This window comes from Corvus hawaiiensis, chromosome 4, assembly GCF_020740725.1.
Source record: "Corvus hawaiiensis isolate bCorHaw1 chromosome 4, bCorHaw1.pri.cur, whole genome shotgun sequence".
Taxonomy (NCBI): domain Eukaryota; kingdom Metazoa; phylum Chordata; class Aves; order Passeriformes; family Corvidae; genus Corvus; species Corvus hawaiiensis.
In genome coordinates, this window is record NC_063216.1 from 20,830,843 (window position 1) to 20,846,885 (window position 16,043).

The 16,043-nt window shown below is 39.2% G+C and overlaps 1 protein-coding gene across 9 annotated transcripts in view; it reads left to right on the forward strand.

Annotated features, from left to right (window-relative positions):
- Nucleotides 1-16,043, forward strand: part of DGKI (diacylglycerol kinase iota) — a 214,091-nt gene that overhangs the window by 118,178 nt on the left and 79,870 nt on the right. For 6 of the 9 annotated variants that reach the window (XM_048300151.1, XM_048300143.1, XM_048300144.1 and 3 more), the window contains 6 exons: nt 3,199-3,254; nt 4,098-4,160; nt 4,390-4,463; nt 5,825-5,936; nt 8,363-8,562; nt 11,965-12,027. In XM_048300151.1, coding sequence (XP_048156108.1) covers nt 3,199-3,254; nt 4,098-4,160; nt 4,390-4,463; nt 5,825-5,936; nt 8,363-8,562; nt 11,965-12,027 — 568 coding nt within the window. The remainder of the gene's footprint in view (nt 1-3,198; nt 3,255-4,097; nt 4,161-4,389; nt 4,464-5,824; nt 5,937-8,362; nt 8,563-11,964; nt 12,028-16,043) is intronic. The other 3 variants (XM_048300145.1, XM_048300149.1, XM_048300150.1) reach the window with 1 other exon arrangement.

Consider the following 16,043-nt stretch of genomic DNA (forward strand, 5'->3'; position numbering starts at 1 on the left):
ATGCATATTTTATGATGTTTAAGACTGCTTCAAGCTTTAGGAATAATAATGAGGGGCCACAAAAGGGCACAGGAATGAAATTATGACAGCTGTATGCGGTTTTTTTTATGAGTGCATATCACTCTGCATTGCTAATGTGACTGTGAATATACTGTATAGATTAAATGCATGGCTACTTTCTCATTTAATGGAGGCATTATTAAATAATGAAGTTATGGAGCCCTATAAAGAATGAATGTTATTCCAGACATGCCAGTGTTTTAAAAATTTACATGGGTGAAAAAGCACTTGGCAGAGCAAGCTGTGTGTCTGAGTACGTATGGCCAGGAGACCTTTTTGTAGCACAAGTCTTCACTGCTGGTGTCATCCTTATTTTCCTAAATGCAAAAATATATGAAACGAATTCTATGTATTTTAGGAGATGAAAGCTTATAGCCTTGGAGATGTTGCTGGTGTGTGGGTTGTATTGTTTTTCATGTGGAATTGGGGTTGTGCTGCTTGGAGAAGAAAAGCTTCCTGGGAGCACTAATTATAGCCTTTTGATACTTGAAGGGGATTTATAAGAAAAATGGGCCCTGTTTCAATAGGACAAGGGATAATGGTTTTAAGCAAAAAGAGTGTTAATCTGGACTAGATATAAGGCAGAAGTTTTTAACAATGAGGGTGGGTAAACGCTGGCACAAGTTGCCCAGAGAGGTGGTGGATGCCGCATCCCTGGAAACATTCAAGGTTGGGTTGAATGAGGCTCTGAGCAACCTGATCTAGATGAAGATGTCCCTGCCCATTGCAGAGGGCTTGGACTAGATGGACTTTAAAGGCCCCTTCCAGCCCAAAGTATCCTGTGGCTCAGTGAATTAAGCAATACAAAGCAGATTATGATCTCATTTACCATTGATGACAATCCAGAGAAATTCTTAGCAACAGTAGCAAAATGTAAAGTACTTTAACAGCTATAGCATTTATGCTCTTGAGATAAGTGGCTGTATGCAGTTGCTTATGTGGAGCTATTGTAATCACACATAGTATTAAAACAAATGAATACCCTGCCTGCAAACCAAAATAAGATAAATTGATATGAACTCTCAGCCTAGCAGGACACTTTATGCAGTAGAGATTGGTCAGCTGTTATATTTAGAATAAGCAGTGATTGCAATGTCTCAGAGGAACCTATATATTAATGTGGCCTTTTCCATGGCAACCTCTACACTTTTCTTGTGACTAATCAGATTGAGACTTGAGGGTTGGATCCAAGTCTAATGTATTTAGCTCTGCTTCTTTGGGAAGTGTTCTGGGTAGTGGCTCTTTCCAACTTCCTCCATTGTTATCCTTATGCTTTGGTAGAGCATGGAAGATGCAATTTACTTTATCCCTGCTGACATGCTGTTTGATCCCTCAGCTCTGCAGGACTGTTCATTTGCAGGAAACTCCCCCACTGCACACAGAGTCTAACGTATTCAATTTTCCAGTTCCTTGATGGTTTAGGAATGGTGAGGATGGAGTGAGCCTTGGATATGCATTCAGTAATTTACTTCTACAATCAAGGTTACACTCAAATCAACTTAAGGCTCTATTTTACATCACAGAGTCCTTACTCCCTACCCATGCTCATCTGTGATGGCAGAAGTAGGAGCAGTAGGTTGAGAGACTGCTTAGTCCCTGACCTCAGAAGAGCTCCTTTCCTGTTCTAAACCAGGGCTTTTGTTATGGGGAGTGTTTGTCATAAGATCCATGTATGATCCAGTGCTGTGGTGTCTGCCGTCTGGAACCATTGGGGATAGTCACATGAGAGAACGTGCAGCACAGGCACTAAGCCTTCAGAAGCCTTCTGCTGCTTAGCGTGGGGTGTCAGGACTCTGCAAAGAGCTGTGAGCTCAGTGTGATGAGATTGACTTAAACAATTAAATTCATTTTTTGAGGTAGAAGGGGCCCTGTCTGAGTTTGAGTCACCTGTGACACAGCAACAGGTATAGTAACTGACCCAGCAAGCAAATCAGAAACCTCAAGCAGCTCATTTTTATGAAATGGAGCCACATATTGTGAGATGTAGTGGCTTCCAAGAGAACTAGAAGTATTGTGTTAAGTGGTCATTTGAGGGGTAATTTGGATGTGTCCTCACTAAAGTGATGCTTTATCCAGAAGGACTGCTTTGATAGTTTGATGTTTTCACTAGAGAATCGATGAGCAAGGGTGAGTAGTTGGTAGTAACACTGAATTCAGTGCCAGAAGGGCTGCTTCTGGAATCTCTAGATGCCACAAACAAGGAAAGCAGTTTCCAAGGAGGCCCAAGAATGAACTGTATTCTGGGAAATGTGCCTTGTATTGGGAGATTAAGGGAACTCCATTTAGCTTATTGGAAAGAGGGTTAAGAGGCAATTTAATTACTGCCTGTAAGTACTTACTCAAGGAGAAGATATCTGATAGTTGAAGGCTCTTTAATCCGACACAGAAGCATGACAAGATTTAGCAGTTGGCAGTTGAAGTCTGAAAATTTCAAGATTGGAAACCTCCACATTTACATTAACAGTGAGAATAATTAACCATTAGATGTATATTGGTACTAGACTCAAATTTCTCCATCACTTGGAGTCTAATCAAAATGAAACAGCTTTCTAAATAGGTTTTAGAGTAGCCAATTCTTTTTTTCCTTTTTTTTTTTTTTTGCTGCAAGAATCTTTGGGTAGATATGTCTATTCCTTAGTAACTCTCTAACGCTTTCTTAAATTCTGATTAAATTCTTTAATTTAATCAGAATTTAAGGGTCTTTTCCACCTTGTAATTTACTAATACTATACTCCTTGTTCAAAGCACAGGTTAGTGTTTCATTAATTTCTAATAATTCTTAAAGAGTTGTTCTGCATTGCTAGAAACAGAAGTCTCACAAATCGTCATGAGGGGTCATAAGATTAATAGTCTGAGAGGTGTTAAATTAACTGATTAAATTCCTGTTACCTCTTTACTCATGTTTCCCTCTATTTCCACTCTCTACCAGAAAGGGGAAGGATTCAATATCAATGTTCAAAATCTGATAGCAGAGAAAGGCACAGATGGGGGACTCATACATGGAAAACCTACTTATGTTAATATTTTCACTGAGTGATACACTGAAAGCACTGTAGTGCTAGCAGGGAATGTGAAGGTATAATGAAGTCTACTTGTTTCATTAGGGTGTTCATACCTTTATTTTTCATCCTTTCACAGAAGCAAATCCAGAGAAATTCAACAGCCGATTTAGAAATAAAATGTTTTATGCAGGGGTAAGTACAGATTTGTCTTACGGAATGATGTTAACTTAGTTGTTTGAATGTTTTCTTAATTACCTTCCCCCTCACTTTCTCACATCAGGAGGTCATGCCAGTTACAATTTCAAGTGCACACATGCTGTTTCTGGCAGTGCCACACAGACGTGTCTGTAGAAAAGAACCTGAGGTACTGTTGTTATACAGAGCTGAGCAGGTGTGAAAAGAGCCACTCCTTTGGACACAGTCATGGTCGTATCTTGGTCCCTCTGCTTCTGGCTCATAAGCTTCTCAAGACACTGCTCTGCTTCTTTCAGGGTTTGGGAAGTGCATTGATAGTGACTTTCCTAGAGGAATTCCCAAAGTTTTGGCGTTTGTAGCTTTGAGGAGTAGTCTTGGATGTAGGGCCATGGGGAGTGCAGGGCATAAATCAGGTATTTGGAGTGATTAATAATGTTTGAATATGCAAATATACTTGTGCATTCAGGAGGCAAATGGACAGCACTTTATTCTAAAACTATTAAGAGCAAACACCATTTTGATAACGAGTGGCATATAATGTATTTCTGGATGGTGACACCCACTGTACCCATGTGCCTTAAACATGGAAACAAGTGAGTGAGCAGGAATTTGCACTTAACAGTCCAGGATATCTTGCACTGGGGTGTCCAAGGACTGTTTTTCAGTTAAGCTCTCAAAAGGAGAAGTATCACAATTTAAAACAAAATAAAATTATATCTTCTGAGAGAGTAAGTTTGACAAAAGGATGGCATTTTAGTAATTAGCTCTGCAGGGGGATAAGAACTGAGGGGAAAAAAAGAGCAGAAGTGTTGGCAATTCCTGCACTTATTTCTGTTGCAGGCAGCCTTTACAGACTTTCTGCAAAGAAGCTCAAGAGATTTATCCAAGCATGTTAAAGTTGTGGTAAGTATAAGAAATTGTGTCATAGTATTTTGGGAAGGGGGTGGAGGTGGAGGTTTGGAGAGAGAGTGAGGTGAGAGTTTAATGGCTCTGTTACTTTTCAGTTTTGAGCATGACATTTGCAACACATTCCAAGGAAAGTCTTGGGAAAGTTGTTACAAAGCAGCAACACTTCTCTTGTCTGTGGCTCCATTCAGCAATTTCTCTGTGCTCTGTCACTTTGGCTTTGTAGTGTGATGGTACAGACCTGACTCCAAAGATCCAGGAGCTGAAGTTCCAGTGTATAGTGTTTTTAAACATACCCAGGTAAGTACAAGACTTGTACTTACTTAACTTACATAACTTCTTGAAGTTATACAAGAAAAATAAAAATAGTTTTCAAAAGACACTTACCAGCTGTCCTAGACTTGGTGAATGTGCAGGGAGCATTTTGCCTCTGGGCTACCTTGTTGAGAGCTGGCAGCTTATAACGCTATTAATGAGCAACCCAGAATGGCATCAGAGTTCAGAGTGCAGCAAAACCATCCTTTAACAAGTTGAATATCCTGATACAGTAGAAATGCTTAACAAACACACTTTGAAAAGTTGTTCATATAACCTGCAAATAAGTTAGTAAAGAGACAGATGCCTGGTGTTTTGCTTAATTAGAATCAGAGTGTGAAAAAAAGGAAAGGGGGAGGAGGGGACAGAAATGGAGAGAGGGGAAGGATAAGTATTTTACCAGTTAAGGAATACCAAACTGCTGAAAGAAGTTAAAAGGTGTCCTTAATAAAAATATAGCTGAATTATTAAAAGTTGTCAATCTCCTGCTCTCTAGAACAGTAGTCTCCAGGCTTAATTTGATTGTGCAACCGTATCAGTAAAAATCTTTCAAGCACCAGCCCAATATTTGTATATTTATAAGTTATATACATGTACCTCTATACCAGTATTACAAACAATATAAAGCATGCACAAATATAAATTAAGAAAAAATGTCATGAAAATGAAACAAACACTTATTTTAATGTTTGTTTTAAAATGTTGCTTTCTTATTTATTAAAAGTAACAGCAATATTTTTCTTCACATCCTCTAATTGTCTTGTCAGGTGTGGATTTTTCTTGCATGCACCCCACTTTGGAGACCATTGCTTTAGACAACCTCCTACTTTGTTCCATGTGCAGTCCCAAGCACTTGCTCTTTTGAGTTCTGCACTGCAAGCTTCTCCTTGGTGTCACCTCTCTAAAGTTCCCCCCTTCTATCACTTTTAGATCACTTTCACATCTATTCTTTGATGGTAGAAAAGAGAGATGCCACAGCTGTATCTGTTCCTGCTTCTTATGTCTCCCTGCCTCCTCAAGCTATGCAATGTTTTGCATTCCTTGTGCTGTTAGAACTGCTGAGCTAGCAGGGAGAGAGGAAATAGGGGCAAAACAGCTTTATGGCTTAATAGCTCACCAGCAGGAATCAAAGCAAATGGGGAGAAAAGAGTGCTGCTGCTCTGTTACCTATTTCCTGGTGTTTCACCATTTTCCTCTCAGAGAGGAACCTGATAAAGTTTATGGTGGATACATTTGCAGGTGTTGTATCAGCTTGGAAACAAGCGGAACAGGCTAATAGGCTACTAGTCAGGACCCATCTGGGCAAGCTGCTGCCTCAAACTCGCTCTCCAAACTTCTCTCTGTAGGTACTGTGCTGGCACAATGCCCTGGGGAAACCCTGGTGATCACAGAGACTTTGAGCCTCAGCGTCATGACGATGGCTACATTGAAGTCATCGGGTTCACCATGGCCTCACTGGTGAGTCCATGGGGGTGCTGCCATGCTGGGTGAGCTCTGTGGGCAACACTGCAGAGGGCAAAATTGTCCTTGTTACTGAAGAACGAGTGGGTTTCCCTGTAGTCAGCAAAGGCCAAAGCATTTCTCTGCTGTTAAATGGCAGAGTCAAATTGTTCTTTTCTAATAAGAGATGTGTTATTTAATAATAAAAAGTATTCTTTGTAAAATATGGCTAATTTGCATCTGCAGTGCTTCCAAGTTAAATGGCAAGATTATTACAGTAAGAACAGTATGATAAATCATGATTTTACTGTGGGAGTGTTTTATGATCAAATAAATACTGCTTTTTTCTTTTTAACTTTTGTCTATTTCAATCTATTTCAATAAATGCCTATTTTTAGGTATAGCTAGCATATAAATATGAAATATTATATTAAATTGTATGCACATTCAGTTTCCATATGCTCACCAAAAATCTTGTGAAACCTTAGTAATAGCTGTGGAACACTTTATTAAGTATTTCTTGCATGAATTTTATGTCTCCTTTTTATTCTGCTAGGAAAAGGAAATTCAGCCAACAATTTAATTTGTCACTGCACTTTCTGTCAATGCTGACCTTAAAGTGAACTAAAACTGAGTTACCATAAAAGCAATCTCTGTAAATACCCTGGTGTCCTGCTGTGGCAGTGGTCAAACACAGTGACAGTGTCTGCAGGGAGTGGTTAAAAGCAGCCAGAGTTGGTAGTTAGTGCTAGCAGTAGCCTACCTAAGGCACTGCATCTTGGACTTAGTGTGGCCAACAGAAGGCCTGTAACTGGGCTTCCTGGCAGGTTTTTATAGCTCACACTTAGCTCCACGCTTGTAGGCCTTTGTTGCTGCTGTCTCATGTAAGCTAGTTTAAAACTAAGATGGATAAGCCTGTTTTAGCTAAATTCACTTTTTGTGTGACCTGCCCTCAGTCCATAACACTTTCACTAAATATCCATGATAATGGCGTTTGTTTCCTCAAAGAGAAATTCAGGCAAATCTAAGCTTCAAAGTAAGCAAAAGGCAGTCTTGGTCAATCTTTACTTTAAAAAGTTTGTCTGGGTTAAGGATAATTTTGTGGCATTTCTTTTTTTTTTTTTTTTGATGAGTCTAGTGGATTAGGAAAGAAAAATTGTTTATTAGCATAGTAGATCTCGTGGAATAAATGTCAAGAGTTTAGGGCATGTTTTTGAAAATGCTGTCAAAATTCTCTTTAGCATGTACCAACTGACAGTTTTTAGTCAGAAGAGTTTTTGGGTTTGCCACTAACACTGCTCCAGCCAATGGAAGTGGCTAAAATGATCTCAAAAGCTACCAACAATTTCAGCTGGGGCTGAATTCAAGATGTTGGGTCCTTTGAGCTGCTGTTTCTCTTTAAAGGAAGCCTAGTTGAGAACAGAGGGTCTACAGGTGTACATTGGTTGTGATGCTGAAGAACAGTTGTAACCCTAGACTCTCCTGATATAACCCTAACTTGATTTGTATGTCTCTCAGATTTGCTTGCTCATACCTAAGTGGGTCTGTGAAACCAAGGGAAAGAAATACTTTATAAGAAGTATTAATTATTATATTATTGATGCTATTATCAATTGATCCATAATATTAAGTGCACAGAGCAGGATTAAGGCCTTGACTTGTGTTTAGGCTGTTCTCTGTCAGCATTGCATTAATATAAGATTTTTTTTTCTGCATGTGAGAGGTGAAAGCTAACAGTCACATAATAGTCGTATTCATTAAAAAAATACATTTCTGCCCAAATATGTCTGCCTAGAACTTGAAGGATCTGCTTATTGTCTTCCTTGCTTAATTTCTTTGAAATGAATTCTTAAACATGATATTTAATTGTTTTTAACAAGGTCCTTCTGCTTGCTCTTTTCAGCCAAATGTTGAGGTTGACTTGCTGTGTAGGCTTTCACAATAAAAAATTTAAATTTATCTTAATTATCATTAAGGACTATCCTTAGTCCTTCCTGTTCAGGAAGGGGAAATAATTTTTCTGTCTCGCAGATGTATCTAATTAGGGACGTTGTTTTAAAGAGCAAATAATTATTAACATTACTGTTATTGTAAAAACAAACCAACCAAAACAATTTGAAAGCTTGAAGAATGAACATAGGTATTTATTTGTGCGTGCACATATAGGTGATGAGTCCTGTAATGCACGTGGTTAGATATCTGCTTGTTGCCCACCACTTTTCTTTATGAAATTTGAAGTATTGCTTTGCAGTTTCAGGGTGAAAACACTTTCATTGTGCTCTTTTAGAAAAGCTTAGGTATGGAGTACTGTGTAATGGATGCTGGCAGCAAAGTGGCATTTTGGATTTGTTAACTGCCCCAGCTGTCTCTGTTCTGAGGTATCTTTTCTTTTCCCTGCTTGGTGTTTTGTTTGTTTGTGTTTTTTGTTTGTTTGTTTTTTGCAGGCTGCTCTCCAGGTGGGCGGTCATGGAGAGAGGTTGCACCAGTGCCGGGAGGTGACGCTTTTGACGTACAAGTCTATCCCCATGCAAGTGGATGGTGAACCCTGTCGGTTGGCTCCCTCACTCATCCGGATCTCCCTAAGGAACCAAGCCAACATGGTGCAGAAAAGCAAGAGGAGAACGTCTATGCCTTTGTTGAATGAGTGAGTTGCATATGTGCATGTCCTAGTGGCAGGAGGCCCGTGTGAGGCAGCATTTTCGGTCATGGATTTTGCATGTACTGGACTTGCAGCGCATTTGAAAAATAAATTTAAAAAAATCACATCTTCTGAAGTCCCTTTTCACTCTATTGTAAATACTTATCTGACTTTCTTTTACTCTTTACCTTCTGAGTTACCTCTGTCTTGCTTTTAGACTGGTGTTGTATCTTTCTGTCATGTATTTATTTATTTAGAGAGGTTTCTGCAGGCTTGGCAGTGTACCCCTTGGCTTCTGACAGTTCTGCATATGTATGCCATTTGCCCTTGAAGTTTTTTTTGATTTAGTTTCTCAGCTTTATTGATCTGCTTTTTAAGCTGCATTGAAGACCCTGTAAGAAATTGCCACAATCAAGAACTAATCAGGACATATTTCAGTCTCTGTTGTGAGCGCATGCTGCCTGGCAGAGTTTATGGAGAAAGACCTGAATGTCCTGAAAGAACCCTTTGTACTTTGTAGGAAATCTTTCTTCAGTATAGAAACCCAAATGAGTAATGTGTTTTGTAAATATGACTAGAGAAAAGCTAAGAAGATTGGAAACTAGTAGCTTGTGAAGAGGAATACTTAGGACTAACATTCCTTTCCATGATTCAACCTTCTTTACAAGCACTTCAGGGATATTTTAATTAGAAGACACCTAAATGGTCAAATTTTGACCTATGAAAATGTCCATCTAATAAAGTTATTTAGATTATTTTGTAGAGGGTATTAACTGTAATCCTTGTATAGGTCTTTATTGCTGCTAAAATGAGTGATGCAAGGGACTTGGCTGTTTTTCATCAAGTATTCTAAACGTGAAGCAAAACAGTCTCTCCCTTATCCAAAGATACTGAACTAACAACCTAAAGTTATTAAGATTCATTTAATTCAAACACTCATGCACCAAGGGCTTTAATATTTCTCAGGAAATGGGTGGGGAATTTTGCTGTTGCAATTGCAATTGTGAGGCAAGTTCTGTGAAGAGATGTAATACCTTTCACTAGACTAACTCATATAAATGGGAAAGAAAGGACAAGTTCTTAGGCACATCTTTTCTTTTAGCTATCTGAAAAGTTGTCTCCCATACAGCTGTGTATCTAGTGAAAGATATTGCTTTACTTCAAACTTTGACTCCAGCCCTTAAGAGTTTTTTTGTCATCCCCTGGCTGTCAATCTATTCATGTAATCAAAGCCACCCTGGTTACTTTCAACATGTTCCTGTTCAATTTAGCACTCTGTTCTCTTACTGAGACTAATGCTTTTATTTTCAGTAGAAGCCCATTTCTCTGATGTGCAATTTCTATTTGTCTAGAAAATATATAAAGTATGCTCATCTTTCTGGAGCAGAGAATGGCAGACTCTTGACTGTGGGCAGCAGTGCCCAATTTCACCCAACCACTACTCTTCAGTCATTTGTGAAAGCTAGAATAAAGCAAAAGGCAATCCTGGGACATCTTTTCCTGCACTGAAGGAGATTTATGCAAACGTAAAAAGAAAATTCATGGTATTTCAAACTGATAATTAGCATGGTTAGGTTTGGACTTTTAGATCTGAATTTAAAGTATGGTAGGGAAATACAGATTTGTAGTATATGCAAATTGTCAGGGGGATATTCTTTGTGGTTTAACTTTATTTAAATGTGCCATGGTACACTAAATTACTGTCACAGTCCTTTGATTTGGCTGAGGCATTTTTCTGCAGATCTGTGTCTTGGGAAAATGCAAATGATCTGTCAGGAACTGGAGTCTCAGCTTCACATATCAGAAACTGTGTGTGTATATATTTACATCTATTTCTATATCTATCTGTGTATGTACTTCACTCTGAAGCATTGAAAGCGAAGGTCAGAGGAGTTGAATCTCATGGTGTGTTAAAAAGTAAATGGCATGTTAAAGGTTAAAATCTAAGATATTAGTATTGTAAGAAGTTCATTCATTGTCATGCTGATTGGTAGTATTGCACAAGTGAAGAAATTTGTAATTAAATATGTTTATCTATTTTTCTTAACTTGATATCTAGGATATAACTCCTTGTTCTGCTGGAATCTCCCAGAAAGCCTTGTATGGGATTGAACATGATAGATTAAGGGGTTATTTATGACTATAATTTGAACGTTAGATGTGTGAGATAAGTAAGTAGGTCTGGAGCTATCCTTAGTTACTAGGCAGCTCTTCTTGAGCTCCTTGCCAGGAAAGCAATTAGAAAATTATCTTGGTCACAGAAATGCAGAGTTGTTATTATTATCAGCTTTGATATTGTTGCCAGATAAGAAGTGGGAGTGATTAGAAAAAGACCTAATTTGAAGGAGATTTACACTGTTTCTGTATTTTTTTGTCCCAAACATCTTTGTTCTGGGGGGTGGGGTTTTTTCTCCTTGAAACCCTTGTTGCCTAAGTTCTCATTCCTGTTCCCCACTATTGATCATGGTAGCATGTGAAAGAGACAACGTATAGCTCAGTTTTCTGTGATCGAGCCAAGAAAGTGGTTGTTGTGAGCTATACCAAAAATGATGGGGAATAAGAGGAGAAACTCTGGTTCAGCTTTTCCAGGAATAATTTTCTGATTAGAAACTCCTGCGTAGTATATCCCCCAGTAAATTTCAGTTAATGAACACTTTATGAATTGCAAAACGTACTTGGCTCTCACTGACTTTTAGTTTGGGTTGAGGAAGAGCGTCCTGCAAAATGGAAGAGGAAAAAGAGGGAAGGGCTTTTAGATGAAAAAAATTCTATACACCTGAGAAAAAGAAGGGCACCATTTGGATATTAACACTAAAGGTGAATTAATATTGGGAGCCACTGTATATAAAATGCAAGTTTACCTAAAGTATGAGAAAAAAGAATGGAAACAACAATTTGTCATTGTGGATACATAATCCTCAGTAAGGGTATTTTTTCTTGAACGGTAATTAGAGATGGTCAACCCTTGGAGCCAATTCTATCCATCTGGATCTCAGCTTTGATGTTTGCCTTTTTGGACCTGCTTCCAAAGTCTGTTTTGCTTTGAAATTTTTCAGTGCCTGTGGAAGAAATTCCGGGGTCTCTTGTCCTCCTTGTATACTTATATGCCGAGCTTGTCACTGGTCCTTACTTGTGTCTTTGGAAAACACCTGTGTGCCACATAGCAGTGATTTTCTCCATTTGCATGTCTTCAGTTGCCTTTGGCTTCCTAGTGTGGGCTCAGAGCTCTGCATGTCCCTTCATTCAACTTTTATGTGACACATTCCTTTTGTTTCTGTTTAAATGTTGTGTGTCTTTCTCTTTCTTTCTTCTCCTCCACTCCTTCTCTCTTTCTCTCACCATTTTTTCTTGTCTGTCCTCACTGTGTGCTGTTTTTCTCCTGGCCACTCATTTCCTGCTGCCTTATAGTATCCATAAAGTGCAGTCTGCTGACCTGAGGAGAGTCTCGGCTCCCCCTGATTCCTTCACTGTGTGAGTATCTGGCTTTTTTCTATCCTATAAGTTCCACAGCCTTTTGTTATTACCCTGTGTCATTCAGCCAAGAGATGAGGCAGTAAAATCCAGTGACAAATGGGAAGAGGGAGATTAGGTGACAGCACGACTGATGGGTGCAAGGCTCTTGACAGGAAGGGCACGGTTCTGTAGTAGCCAAGTAGTGTGAGCAGGACATACCTGGTGATGGTGACCAGGTTCAGCCATGAGCCAGCTCCCCAGACATCCATAGCAACAGGCAGATCTGAAGTTAAATGCCAGGCACCATTCCTGGAAAGAACTGAGATGAGATCTTTTCAATCCAACACAGGAGGTTTCCTCTGAACACGAGGAAAAATACTTTTTGTTATAAGGTTGACAGAGCACTCTCACAGATTGCTAAGAGAGGTTTCAGAATATCTGTCTTTAGTGATATTCAAAACCCGCCTGGACCTGGTCCTGGACAGCCTGTGCTAGGTGGTCCTGCTTGAGCAGGAGTTTACACCAGATCACCTCCAGAGGTCTCTTCCAACTGCAGCCATTCTGTGATTCTGTGAAATTTCAGAAATCTGCAATACTTCATTGTTATTTTGCAAACGAGGTAAGATTTCCAGTTTGGTGTGCCTTATTCCTAGGTCCTATTTGGGTACACTAAATTACTGTCACAGTCCTTTATGCTCCTTTATGAGGAGCATAAAGTAATGAAACCAACTTGTCTCACCAACTCAACATCTAAAGCAGCCTCTAGAAAAAAGTTGGGGTAACCCTTATTTCTTACACAGAATATTGAGCTGTGTGTCTGGGAGAATAAGTACTATATCCAAGCTCAGGGATATCCCTTGGAAAATGACCTCCGAGTTTTGATGCAGTTCATTTTAATGTCCCGTTTGATAATCAACTGTCAGGATAAAGCAGGGAGAGAAAGACTTGCAATCCCCAAACTAATTTGAAAGTCAAAGATGTTTTCTATCTTAAAATCTGTAAAAATAGATTAAATATGCTGCTGCACTGGGGCTGCCAATTATTATGTCTGGCAAATTAAAATAAGAACCCATGAGGTAACAGGGAAATTTGATTTGGATTATGATGGCTTTGAGATTCAAACATGCCCTTGTTTTGTTGTTGAACAGCATAGAAGCAGACTGAGTTCCAGTTAGTACTGAACAGCAGGGCAGATCCTACTGAGACCTGGATGGATATAGCTTATCTTAGGTAAATGTCAGGATTTCTGTGGCAAGAAATGCATGGGAATTTGGGGTAGCCAATTTATTAGGATCATATGGTCTTTTTTGCAGGGACAGTAGAACTGTAGTGTGATCTATTGCAAATGTTTGTACAAGGTGTGTAATTAAATACAAGTGTTGTATTTTTGAGGCTCTTTTAAAAGGAAGGTAAAGACTTACATTTTCCAGCTTTATGTTCAGAGATGAGAAGATGCACATGTGAGAGTAAGTTTGTCTTATGTGATTGATGCAAAGGAATGCTGAAAAAATTACCACTGAAAAACAAAACATAATTTACTTGTGTAACTCCTACAGCCCTTCTACAAGTGGAATAAACACTGTGGGTAGGCTGTAATTATTTTTTCAATTACAAAATCTGCATAAATGAAAATACAAATATCACTGTATTGGTAAATCCTATTCCTTTATGGAGTTTATGTGGCAGAGAATGTCTATAAAACCTGTGTGAATAACAAAAGGGTAATAGAAAATAATATTTTTGCTTATAGAGACAGAATCAACTTTCTCAGGCTGAATATGGTTACTGTCTACAAGAGGAGAGTCTAATAAAGAACAGTAGGAGACAAGGTGTAAGGGAGAAAGTGGTAGAAAGTGAGCTATTTTCCAAATGCAAAGTTAAGGATGAAAATGCTTATAGACATCTTCTCATTTTTTTATGAAACATGATTTATAGGGAATTGAGTCTCATCCTTTCTTTATCAGTTTTTCCTGTTTAGTATGTGGGTTTCTGAACATGAGCTGTCCCATGTGCTCTGGCAGCCCAGAAAGCCAACCATATCCTGGGCTGCATCAAAAGGAGCGTGGCCAGCAGGTCAAGGGAGGTGATTCTGCCCCTCTCTTCTGCTCTTGTGAGACCCCACTGGAGTGTTGCATCCCGCTCCAGGTCCCCAGTCCCCACCATGGGAAGGACATCAACCTGTTGGGGTGAGTTCAGGCAATTAGAGCAATGGAGCACATCTCCTATGAGGAAAGGCTGAGGGAATTGGGATTGTTCAGCCTGGAGAAGAGAAGGCTTTGGGGTGACCTCATTGTGGCCTTCTGGTGCCTGACAGGACCCTACAAGAAATATGGAAAGGGACCATTTACGAGAGCACGTAATAAAAAGTGGAATCATTTCAGCCTGTAAGAGAGTAGGATTAGATCAGATATTAGGAAGAAATTCTTTACAGTCAGGTACTGGAACAGGTTGTCCAGAGAGGTTGTGGGTGCCCGATCCCCAGAGGTGTTCAAAGCCAGGTTGGGTGGGGCTTTGAACAACCTGGTCTTGTGAAAAGTGTCCCTGCTCATGGCAGAGGAGTTGGAACTGGGTGATCCTTAAGGTCCCTTCCAACCCAAAAAATTCTGTAATTCTGTTTAGTGGGATTATTACTACTGGAGAATCCACTGTGCTTGTAAAGTGTGAGAGAATCACAGTTAGTATGCAGGAGAAGAAAAGCAAGTACCAGGATTCTACTGGGAACTTTAGTATGTGTTTGTACTTTAAGTGTCTGTATTTTAAATGTCTGTGTGGGTGTGGCCTCTACAAAGCAAAGTGTGTTTGCTGAAGCAATTGTGAGATAAGAAAGTGCCAAAGAATTTACTACAGTTGGGTTAACCTGGCTTATCTGGGATAACACTTATGTCCTGGTTTTGGCTGGGTCATGGCTGATTTTCTCCCTAGTAGCTGGTACAGAGCTGTTTTTTGGATTTATGGAAAATATAATGTTTTGGCTGTTGCTAAGTAGTGTTTATCCCAAGTAAAGGACTTTTCAGTGTCTCATACTCTGCTGCTGAGGAGCTGCACTCAAAGCTGGGAGGGTGTGAGGCCAGGTCAGCTGACACAAACTGGCCAAAGGGATATTTCACACCAGAGAAGGTCGTGCCCAGTATGTAAACTGGAGGAGTTACCTGGGAGGGGTCTGACTCCTCTTTGGGAATGGGCTGGGTGTTAAGCAATTGCATTGTGCATCACTTTTTTCTTTCAGGTTTGTTACTCTCTCTACCCCCCACTTATCATTACAATTATTATTATTACTGCCATATTTATTATTAGTACATAATTTTGTTCCCTTATGAAATCCTTATCTCAACTATGAGGTTTACCTTTCCTTTCCAGTGCTTCTCCCACCCAAAGGGACTGCCCTTTTGCCCAGCATTCCATGACATGGCTGCTCATCTAGCTCAGATTCTCAAATGAAAGAAAAAAAAAATACGTGGTAGGGCTTATAATTTTAAAGTTATTTGTTTAGATAAAGAGCTTAGCAAGAGCTTTACCTTAAAATAATAGTGAACTTTTGTGAAACCCTGAAATTCATCCATAGAAGAGACTGGATGAGTCTGATCTGTCGTGGCAGTTCTTATGTTTTAAGTAGATAGATGCTGTCAGAAACGTATTTTTAATGTACCATTTCCAAGCTTTGTCAATGTGATCTTGAGAGGAAGGTGAATTTCTTTTTGTCTTCTGGCTACAACTTTCCTTTTTCCAATTGTTCTAAACACTGGAACATTTAATTAATTTTTCATGTTTATTTCTTCTCTCGGAGACAGGTAATTCATTAATCATTCATTGTCACTGCAAACATTCCCTAAAAGACTGACTTTTTTTTTTTTACTCGAGTATTTGTTGTATGGGGGGAAGTAGATTTCCTTTTCTGTTTACTGAATCATGTTAAAATCTGTTTGTGTGTAGGATGGTGGAGGCTGTATTATTGAAGATCTATCAGAAATTTGTCACTGGATTCTGTACACTTGTTGGACTGTTTGTTCTTATTATTCCTTTCTCTACGGAGACAT